The following is a 12,508-nucleotide window of genomic DNA, read 5'->3' as shown; positions in this document are numbered from 1 at the left end:
TCCTTTAAAAAACTGCAAAATGTACAACACAAATATTAATTAAAATCCATTTAAATTGATCGATAAATTGAATAGAGAAATGAGAACATTCTGCCATAGAAACTGACCTGGACGAAGTACGTTGTATCTGGTAAGAGATTGGGTATTTGGAAGAAGAGTTGGTCACCTGGCACCACCTTTCTGTGCTCGCGATGGTTCGTGGGGAGTGACGACGGGGAAGATGACGGGGAGGGGGGGGTTAGTTTTTTTGGTCTGTTCGCCCAAAATATCTGCGTCGAATGGATTATTTATTAGTCAGTAATCATTTGCAGAAAGTGCATTTGTTTGTAGGTGTTTCGTTAATAAGATGACTGTAGTCTTGAGTTTGTTCGAATGAGAAAATGATCCTTGCATGTGGCATGACGTGCAAGAAATGTGTTTGTGGAGCACATTTTCACGGGTTGACGCCATGTAGAATGTGGATGCGTGTTTGATGGTAATGCGCATGAGAGTTACATCAAAAAATGGCCTATTGCAAGAATAAGTATCAATATAATTAATTGGAATCTAATATTAACACACAAATAACAAATTAATGATCACATTAAATCAGTCAATTCAACTTGTTTCTGGAGGGTTTTTAACAATTAATAACAAATTATAAAAACAAAAACGATGAATAGAAAAAAAACCAAAAAGTTATTATTTGAATAATCATAATTATTTTATAATGAGTCTTATTAGATTGTTCATTTTTCAAACAAAAACACAAATTATGCTTATGAATTAAGAAGCCAATAAACTTTCATGTTATGAATGAAACTAAAATAAAAAAATATAGGCGCGTCCAGTTTAAATGGACCCGAAACTTCCTTTGAAGCGTTTGCTTCAATGGCATGGGAATAAAGAGCTTAGCATTAAAATGCAACATCTATCAATATCAAGTCTTAGCAAGTCTCATTTTTCAATATTATCACCAAATGATTGTCAAAAGTTCCTATTCGCTATCAATTATTATTACAAAATTTTTTTATTTTCTGTATTTGCTTGAAAGAATTTATTCTGAAAAAATGAATTAGTTTTATTTATCTTAATTTTCATCCGATCAGCAAAACCAGACTGCCGGTATGGTGATGATAAAAAAAGTGAATAATTTTTTCTGATTTAACTTCGTTTCCCCGTACTTGCTGCTAAGTTGTTATAACTTTTTGACTGAAGTACATTAACGACTTTTATTAATAATTTTATTTTAAAAAAGTCAAATCTGCTATCTTTTATTTTAATTTTTAAAACATTCCGTCTTGCTGTTACTTTATCTATTCATTCATCTATGTATTTACCTGAATTTATACTATCCATTTATCCATCCAACCATCCGTTCTTCAACTTTCCATCCATCCATTTATCCATCCAAACATCCATTCATCAATCCATCCAAACATCCTTCCATCCATTTACCCGTTTATATTTTCCAATGCACATACTTGTCAACACCATCATGCAGCCCAGTCATGCATGCCTGAATCTCCAATAAACAAGTAGACGACATAATCGAAACCATAAACGGTTTCAGACAGTCACACAAACAAAAACACACACAGACAGAAACACAGACAGACAGTCAGCCAGACCAGAACACAGACAGACAAAGAGCTCAAAGAGTACTCTCTTTATTTTCCCACTTTATGACTGTGAGTCGCGTTGAGGGTAGCAGCACGACCGGTTCTGCATAATGATTTAATGACGACTCACACATTTTCCGCAATGTATTTCCATTTTATTTCTTTCGGAGTTTCTAATTCCTTTTTATACGCAAAATTTGACATGGAAGTTTTAACGAATTGCAATTTTGAATTACTCGACACATGCTTATAATCGGTTTAACCAACGAAATCAAACAGTAAACAAAACAAAAATCAAACAAATGGTTTAGCTTTTTTTTTTTAAATAAAAATTATAAGAGTAAAAAAAGTTGCAGGCCTTTGAAAAGCCATGTAGTATGTGATGTTGTCGTAAAGCTGGGGCAGCGAGCGGTAGGCGTGAAAATTAAAGATTAATCACTATTTTACGGCCAGCAAGAAGGGCTCCAAATCTGAAATTACGCTCATTCGTGGTTGGTGGTGGTTGTTGTTGCCTCTGTTGGTGGAATGTTATTGCCATTCTCACTCTAATAACATGCTGTTTTAGTATTAAATTGTGATCGCTCTGCATTGTTTGAAACTTTTGGATTTTTAGTCAAAGTATTGAATTGAAAAATGTTTAAAAAGATTTTTTTTTCAATGGACTACGTTTTAACGATTCCGGGCTGCTTGATAAATGACTCCTTCTTGGTTGTCATTGCGTTGATGAAGTTTTCTTACGTTAATGTGCAGCTTTGTATTGATCATGTACATATTTTTTCATGCTTTTAATATTTTAAAATCATATTAAGAGAGTTTTTTTTATCTACTCACAACAACAAATCATCATTTTTATTTCAATTACTGACAATGGTAGCCTATCACATGACTCTCTCTCTCTCTCTTTCTCATTATTTGTTCACATGTCCGTTTCAACAATTCTATATTCCATATTTTGTTGATTTGATTTGATCCAACGAATATAATGTAAAAACATTAAAAGTTCGTTGCCTATAATTAACTTTAAATTTAATGTTTACAACAGCACAAAGAACAGACCTTGTATCTGCTTATTGGGAGGTCGGATTTTTTCGGCGGTGACCAATGAATGGAGACTTCCACCCTGCCTCCCGTTATGAAGGTGTCACCCTCGGTGAGGTTCTGCGGTGGGCTGGGTCGACGGGGTTCTGAAAAAATTAATAATTATTAAATTTAATTACAATTTTAATGAATAGTTTTAAAGACAAGAATTGATTAATTTTGAAATTTTCATTATACAATTGAAAGCAAAAAAAGATTGATAAAAGAATTTCTAATTATAAATTTTTCAATTAGTTCATATAAAACAATTTCATTCACATTTTAGCAATTCAAATACACAGATTTTTTTTTGTATAAAATCATGTCCAAATATTAGGGAAAGTTAAATCACCTCTGGAAAGGGCGAATGCTTGCGATGGTTCAGACCCTCCCCTACTGCCGTACATGTTCACAGCTGTCACCCGGTATTGGTACCAGTGGCCCGCTTTTGCGTCCAGGGTCGTCGAAGTGCCCGTCGTCTTTTGCGTGGTTGTTGTTGGTGTTTTGTGGTCATTAAAAGGTAGTAGTGGGGTTTATTATTGGTTTGTAATAAAGTTAGACCCCCTTATAATTAATTTTTTCTAGATAATAAAAATCTCTACATAACGAATTTTTTGTATGTGTCTTGGAACTTCACATATTACCTGTTTTATGTTTGTTGTACAGAGGTCCGACTGTATTTTTAATTGTTTGCTTAAATTTTTGCATTATTTTTACAAACCATTTTTTTTCAATATTTAAGTGTTTGTTTTGTTTTATAAATTTATTATGACACATGATATGACATATATTTTAAACAATAAGCCAAAGATAATCATCTCTGCTTGAAAATTTGAAATATTTTTATTTAAAAATTTTATTTTTTAAAGTAAAACTGAAAAAAATATCAAAAAATTCACCTGGGCAACTTGGGTCCAATTTGTGAGTTGTGCCTCATCGAACTGCTGGCCGACGTTGAACCTGCTCTCAACCAGGTAGAGTACGAGGTCCAAACTGTTGGCGTTCATCACATTGTTCCATTTCAGTTCAATCGATGAAGCTGCTGAAGAAGATTGTAAAGATGAAGACGACGAAGATGATGTAGATGCTTTGATACGTTCTTTTATTTCTGGACGGTTTGGAATGTCTGGAAAGCCTAGATGTTGTATGAGAAAAGGTTTATCATTATTTCAAATATCTTCATTGAACTTATTTTTTCCCATCATTAGCTATACTCATTTTTATCACATTTTTTTCCATAACCTTCATCACAATTCTGACATTCGATGTTTCATTATCCTTATTCTTTTCATTGTCACCATCGGAAAACATCTCATAAAATTTCTAGCACCTTTCATGCATACATTTTAAGAAACAAAAAATTTTTTAAAACACAAAAATGTGTGGAAAAAAAAACAAGCAAAAAGGTAGTGAAACTTTGAAAACTGCAAGTAAGAAACGTAAGACGAATGAGTGCATTAATGAGGAGCAGACAGCACCTAACACGTTAACATGCACACCTCTTTCGAAGCCCCAGTCTAGATTTAGATGCATGGCTGAGTTGATGTGAAATGACAGTTCGGCGTGTGCTTGCTATCAGCTAAACAAAAACACATGTCGACTGTCGGCTAATGAATGTGTGAGTGATGCGACTACTATTTGTTTTTATTGCTCTAGAAGAGAGTCGAATGTTTGATATGAACTTTCAAGTCGAAATTGTATGTTTACATAAATAGATAAATAAATAAATTAATTCATTCATTTATTAATATATATAATTATATGTTTGTTAATTTATTTAATTATATTATTTTTAAATAATTTTTTTTTGTTCATACATAGGATTTATGTATAAAAAACAAAAATCTTCCTTTGAGTGAAGTTTTTACAAGATTTATGGTTTTTATTCATTATTATTTCAGTCTTAACACACACCTACGCACACACACACACACACACACACGCACACACATACCCGCACGTAAAAACACGAACCTATACACACACACACGCTCACACACACACGTACAATACGGACGTACACACATGCACAATTCATATTTTTTTACATTATACTACAGAAATCGAATTCAATTTGTATTCATTTTTAGTTCAACTTTAGGATTCAATTGAACGGATATATTTATAAATCTTTTCAATAAAAACGACTTTTGCATTGTTGTTTGATGCCGGAAGAACAGGTGATTGCCCTAAAAAAATCATAAAATACTCAAAAATGTTTTTAATGTAATTAATTAACTTGCCTTTACGCTTTGTGATAACACTTTTGAAGTATATTGGAGTTTTTCTTAATTTAAAACGTGTCCATATAATTGTAGAGGCGCAATGTTCGGTTAGATTTTTTGCACTCCGAGCTTCATGTGGAAATAACTTCCAGACCCTGGAATGAGTCCGCGTCGTGTTGGCTGTCGTTTCTTACCCCACGGCAACATTTCAAATACATTGCATTGGAGGTTAATTTGCAGAAATGTTTTTTGATGAGAACAAATATCTTTTAAGAGGTTAATCAGATATGTTTGGTTATATTAATTTGTTTTACGTTTTAATCAAAACTTCCGATTGTAATCAACGTGTTTCTTTTTCTTTGCTGAACTTTTTTGCATTATTCTACACTGCTTTTATGCAACGAACAAATTTATTAATTGAAATATTTTCATATACATGAAAATTTGAACATAGAAAAATAAAAATTTATCATGTTTATTATTTGTGTGGTTTGTAAGGAGGTAACACGTCATCAGCAGTTCATTCTCAGAACAGCGAAGTAACATCCAACAAGAGATGGACTGGACACTCACTACAAACACATAAAACTGGACGAGTGCAATTCAATTCGTTACAAGCGCCACATAATGATACGGCCTGCTACCATGGCATGTCGTGATAGCATCACAATATGACGTTACACCCGCCATATGGTGTTAGTTCTGCGAGACAACGTTATTCCAGTCCCACCATAATAACCTTCCAGTGGGCCAACAACGGACCGTGTTCGTTTGAGATACTCGTTCACCATTGTTCATTTATTCCAGGAAAGTCTCTTTAATTTGACCTCTTGACCTGACCACGTGACATCAACAATGAATTTTATTGTCCATTTTGTATGATTTATAAAATTTTCGCTACACATTCACCCAATGATAATGAGAAAGTTGGTCTCATAAAGTTCAATTCGATTCAATGGAATATCATTCAGTAGCTGACTCCCGCAAGGATTGTACGCATTATTGAAAATGTTCACCAAGCTTCGTTTTTAGCAGCTAGAAAAGTTTTATTTCGATGTTCATTTTTTAATTTAAAGTGACATGATTGCTGATATTGTTTTATTTGCAATATGATTTCTTCATTTCTACAATTACATTTTCAAACAGTTCAATTTCTAATAAAGTTTACTTTTATTAAAAAAACTCATAAAATTGTACACACACAAAAACTGATGCTCATAACACATTATTGACCCAGGGACATCTTCAAGACCGTCCTGCCAGGTTGTTTCAGCTCTTTAACTTCTAATTCGAGTGCAACAACTTAACTAGACAGACAGCAATCACTACTGGAAAACAAACCTTACGTTGCAACAGTTACAATTTTGACTTCATATGAAGTTGGTTGAAACAAGACATCCGCTCTTGGACTACATACATACAGTTAATAATAAAGTTCGCAGAGACAGTTTGAGCAATTAACTACCTCATCGTGACGTCATTATTTTTCCAGTGTGACGCAATGTTTGTAAAGATCTTGCACAACTTTCTGCTTTAATGGTTTATATAGCCCAACTATTAATAAATAATGTTGAACACAATCAAGTTGAATTAAATCAATATGACGTTGAAATTATGAACGTTAAATATTTTTATATGAATATGGTTAATTAAGTCCTTAGTTGTTGAGAATTTTTTATCGGAATTTTTTGAAAAACTGATTTAACATCTATGTAACAGTTTCATATCTACATGCATCATAGAACTTTGTGCACAACAAAATACAGATTTAATACGCACATAAAAGCATGAATTACACACACACACACACACACACACACATATTCACGCACAGATGTTGATACACATTCACACAGACATGCACTTTAAACACTGAAACTCGCTGCACAGACAGACATACTCACACACACAGACGCGCGCACACACGAACACATGCACACACACGCGTACACACGCACACTAACACAAGATCACTTTCAACACATTTAATGATGTGTAACGGTGATCCAGCGTTGAAATTTATGACGTATTATGTTGGACATTTATCATCCTTCATACTTGTATTTAGTTTTTGCGCAGTTGTTAACGCTTCGAACAACACGCAAACACATCCTTCAATGTCTCTCAGACGCCCGCAGATTGAAATTTTATTACAAAAATGATGTATTAAATTTGGAGGCTTTTAATCTAAAAAAAATTTTTAATAATAATGGATATTTTTCTCTTCATGTAAATTAAAAAAAATAATTTTAAATGCAAAAAAATTTGCAAGAAAGATTAGCGTTGAAATTTAAAAACTCAAACGTGAAAACATGAAGAATATGAGTAGATGCTTGTTAGAGAATGCATCAGCGGGGAAAAAAAATCATTCCTTATATACCAAAAAACAGAGGCTTATTTCACATTCTTGGATACATGTCTGTAATGTTTTACTACAAACTTCATTAACCATGCTATTCGGTCTGCAATAAGTTTAATTTTCAATGAAGCCGACCGCCATTGAAATGAGTTTCACAGATTTTCAATTACAATCAAATTAATAACATCTACTTGGTATTGCTTAAATTATTGCAAAAACAAAAAATTGTTCAGTTTTTAAAAAAAAATAATGAAATTTTTATTTTCACATTTTATTCTTTTACGTATGTTTCTATTGATAACAATAATAAAATAGAAACAGATTTCAGAGTGTTTTTGCCACATTCAATCTCGGATTAAAAAAAGGAAGAAGAATGAAAAAAACGAAACGAAACGACTGCAGTTTCGAAAACATCATCATGCAGGCGAGCAGGCAGGGGCAGCAAAGTTTTCTGTGAAAGTCTGCAAGAAATTTAATTTCACGTCGGCAATGGAATAGAGGAGAATGCACCGCGAAACATGACTCACCCAGTCTTAAACGTAGATACACATTCACGTGCATAACTCACACATACACACACGCACACAGACACACACACACAACAATCATATACAAATTTATTCACACAATGCACACACAGAAATATATATATACATATTACATAAAAACGCACATACATAGCTCACACACATTCACACACACACATACACACTCACATACACATAAATAGCTTCTAAACACGCAAACATACTTAGTTACACATACACACACATACATGGCTACACAAACTCACATAAACACACGCAGGCATACACATACACACCCACACATACACACGCGTGGAAGTTACAAGATTTTCATTTTACGATGGCACGACAAATTGACGAATGAATGAAAACAAAATTCAGTTTAGCGATTTCATCATGCTACGCTATCAATGTCATCATTTGCACTCATCCTCCTCATCACCTTCACTCTTGTCATCATCTTTATTCTCTTCATCATCTTCACTCTTCTCATCATCTTCACTCCTGTCATCATCTTCACTCTTCTCATCATCTTCACTCCTGTCATCATCTTCACTCTTCTCATCATCTTCACTCTTCTCATCATCTTCACTCTTCTCATCACCCTCACTTTTCTCATCATCTTCACTCTTGTCATCATTTTCACTCTTGTCATCATTTTCATTCCTGTCATCATTTTCATTCTCGTCATCATCTTCACTCATCTTATCATCTTTACTTTGTTCATCATCTTCACTCATCTTATCATCCTCACTCTCCTCACCATCTTCACTCCTTTCTTCCTTTTCATTCTCGTCATCATCTTTACTCTTTTCATCATCTTCACTTTGCTATTTATTGCCATCATCATCATCATCATCTCACTAACATCGTTATCATCCTCACTCTTATCAACTACAATCATCACCATCGCCTTCATTTAATTACTAACTTCAGCATCATCACTATCATCTTCTTCATCTTCTTCATCATCAATATCTTTCTCTTCTCCTACTCACCTTCTTCATCATCATCATCTTTTTTTTCTTTTTCTTCATCATCAACATCATCATCCTCTTCTTCTTTTTCATCATCGTCATCATCATCATCATCATCTTTTTCTTCTTTTTCATCATCATCATAATCATCATCATCATCATCTTCATCAGTTTTTATCACCACGTTTTAAAAATTTTACTTTCCAACTTTCATTTGCAGCACTATCGTTTCGTAGCGTCGCAAACATTCGCACTTTGACTCATCAAGCCATCAAATAATTATTCCTTTCTGTAATCAAAATTCATCACTTTTGCTTTCCCTTCTTTTTTGTACACAAATATTGTGATGAAATCGTTATCATTCCTTAACATATACACATATCTCGTCTTTCACCCACATGCATGTTATCGTAATTATCAGCAGTTCACCAACAACTCCCCCATCATCACCACCGCCATCATCACCATTATCGCTATCACCACCACTACACACACAAAAAACCACAACTAACAAACAAATTAACCATCCAACCAGCTAACTAACAAACCTGTCAACCAACCAACCAAACAACTAATCAACCAACCAATTAACCAACCAGCCAATCAACCAAACAACTAATCAACCAACCAACAAGCCAACCAGCCAGCCAACCAACTAAACAACCAAGCAACTAACCATCGTATATATGCGTAGGTTGCTGGCAGGTCCACCCACATCCGTTGGAACAACACTTGTGTATGTCGGAACAGTTGGCATCGTTGGTACATGCCTTCACGCAGGTGGCAGCTTCCCCACTGACCAGAGTTTCGGGCGGACACCTCCCCGATTTGATCCCTTTCACCACCCTCATGAACTCACAACTCTCTCGGCAGGCCACCGTATCACTGCTCTGTAACAGGTTTTTATTTTATATAAACAGAAAACCGAATACTCTTTTGAGTAATACGAACTAAAACTTTAATAATTTCATTTGAAATGTAGTAAATGTTTAATAATTTTATTAATTAATACAATAGTATGACGGATGTATAACATTGCAGAAATTCAAATTTGACCAACGTAGAAACAAATTTATTCAAAATAAAAAAAAAAACAACACCAAAAGAAATTTAGATTCTTCGACCTTCATAACGAAACAACACACGTTTCACAAATTGTTATCAGTTAAAGAAAAAAAAATTAGATCGATACATGCAATGTATGCCAGACCGAAATTGTGTGATCAAATTAATTTATTTATTATTTGTTTTTATTGATGTTCTTGACACATACTGACGGTTTTAAAACAATTCATTACTTCAACATATCTCAACCGGTATAAATTAATGAGGTTTATTCAGTTAATTTCTTAAAAATAAAAAATTAATATTCAAAAAAAAGAATAAATTTATTTTTTTATGAATTTTTTTGCAAGGAATGTTTTTTTTCTCTCAAAATTTGCACATTTGAATTATAAGTAAGAGTCGTACGGCAATATTGAAACAAAAAGCAAAGACAAAAAATTTCTACGGAGTTTGCAGAAAAAAGAAACACAATCAATTCATCGGACATGCATCTTGTTAGGGCATCTCCTGCATTCTAATGTGTACTTGGGCGTGGAATTTCTTGAAGAAGAAGAAAAAAACAAATTAAACTTTATTGCTGAGCTAAAAAAAACTTTGAATTTGCGATAAACAAATTTTAATGTCGAACATGGAATATGAATTTGCATTAACATGACTTTGAGAAAACTGTTTGAAAAAAATTTATAGTAATATAGAAACTGGAATGTTTTAAAATTTCAAAAAACCAAATGAAAAAAACTTAAAAAATTTTGTAATTTATTTGTTGCGAACTTGAAAATGTTTTTAAAAATTAGACGAATATGTTTATAGAACATAAGTCAAAGTGCTCATTGTTATTTAATAATTCAACCCAGTCCTTAGACTGTAAATGATCTGAGCTTAAGTCTATGTACTTTTGAATTTTAACAAATAGAAATATTTAGCCAGCGATTATTTTTTGTAGTAAAAAATAAATTTTGTTGTTCCATAAATTTATTTTTTCATTAAAAAATTACACAAAATTAGAGATGATACTTGACAGCAAACTTCAAGAGCCTGGACGAACCTGGTTTTCAAATTTCGATTCTGTATTTCGATTTATTATTTTAAAATGCGGCAGTTTCAGTTTTTTGTCCATCAGGACAAAAAATGCTCAAATTTGTTTAACACAACACATCACTAGGGTAAATGTCACGTCACAATCCACCTCGTAATTAAGAACCTACCGCTAATTCATCAAAAAACTCCAGGGAATAAAATCTTTTACATTCTTCTAAGTAAAAATAAACTCTCTAGGTTTAACATTTGTATAGATGAAAATTATTTTCGAGAAACTAATTCAGCTTATATTGCAAACTTTAGCTGCTGATCTGAAAAACAGCCACCGAGTTGCATGGTTTAAATGCCAACAGATCCAAGATACCAGGCAAATGCACCTATGACAATTGTTGTTATTTTTAAATCCCTGTGAAATAAATTCTTTTTTCCCTACATGCATGATGAATATTGTTAAAACCCTTGACAAAAATTTTGACATTTTGCTGCAATTTTTTAATAACTTAAGTTTTAAATAAATATTTATGACAAATTGAAACATATTTGCACTTGAATTCTAGACTAACCAATAATGAAACCTGGTTTTTCTGCATAATCAATACTCTTGTCTTCTAAATTCTAGCTTGTTTTTTCCATAATAATAATATAATTGTCTTCTCAGAATTCAATGGTTTAACACTTCTATTGGAACAAGGAACCGCGATGAAGTTGGTAACAAGATGATTGACTAGTTTTGTCGAAACAAAGAAAGGTGTTAGGCAAGGCTGTGTATTCTCTCTTGACCTGTACAGTGTACAATCTACAAATCATCATGAAACAGATAGAAGATCTACTTAGAACATCCATTGAAGGCGTGAATAATAACAAAGTAAGATATGCCGATGATACTGCTTTCTCAGCAGATTCAATGGAAGAGCTGTAAACAATTGTTTCCAAACTGGTCTTTGAAATGAAAGGCTTGCAAATTAACATCAACAAAACAGAGTGCATGGCCATCGGTAAAAGCAAAACCGCCCCGGTCTGCTCCATAATAATTAATAGTAAATATTTGAAACAAGTCAACAGGTTCGAGTATCTTTGAAGTCTGATTATCTCAAGTTGTAAATGTGATGTGGAAATTAAAAAAAGAGTAGCTATGGTTTTAAAATGAAAACCTCCTCACCAACAGTAAAATCAGAATATCAACAAAATTAAAACTGTTAGAGTGTTACAGATTTCCTGTGCTAACATATGGCTCTGAGTCATGAAAAATTTAAAAAAAAAATGGAAAAAAAAAGATTAACGATACAGAGATGTGGTTTTTGAAAAAAAATTATAAAAATTAGTTAGACCTATCAAACTTTGAAGGAGGATGTATTAAAACAGTCCGGTTATGAAAAGAAGAAATTATCACAAATAATCCGTCGGGGGCAGTTAAAGTTTTTTGGTCACAACATGCGGAAGGAAGAAATGGAATATCTAACAACTATTGGAAAGATTGCAGCGAGAATAGATCGCGGTCAACAACGAATAACATTCGTGAAGTCCTTGTGTCACTTGTTGAATATCACCACATTTCAACTACTACATAGTTTTAAAGATCGGGTTTTGTGGAGGTCGATGGTCGCCAATGTGCTGAAAGAATAAGGTGCGAGAAAAGTTA

General features: G+C 33.2%; 1 protein-coding gene across 1 annotated transcript; it reads right to left on the bottom strand.

Annotated features, from left to right (window-relative positions):
• Nucleotides 1-2,998: 2,998 nt before the first annotated feature.
• HELRODRAFT_91617 (hypothetical protein) lies at nucleotides 2,999-9,638 on the bottom strand (the record flags this gene model as incomplete). The annotated part of the gene is made up of 3 exons (XM_009012425.1): nucleotides 2,999-3,157; nucleotides 3,578-3,765; nucleotides 9,443-9,638. Coding segments are annotated over 3 exons (543 nt in total), but the record flags the coding sequence as incomplete, so codon positions are not given.
• Between the last annotated feature and the right edge of the window lie 2,870 nt (nucleotides 9,639-12,508).

This window comes from Helobdella robusta (genome assembly GCF_000326865.2).
Source record: "Helobdella robusta unplaced genomic scaffold HELROscaffold_106, whole genome shotgun sequence".
Lineage (NCBI taxonomy): Eukaryota > Metazoa > Annelida > Clitellata > Rhynchobdellida > Glossiphoniidae > Helobdella > Helobdella robusta.
This window is presented reverse-complemented; position numbering and strand designations above follow the sequence as displayed.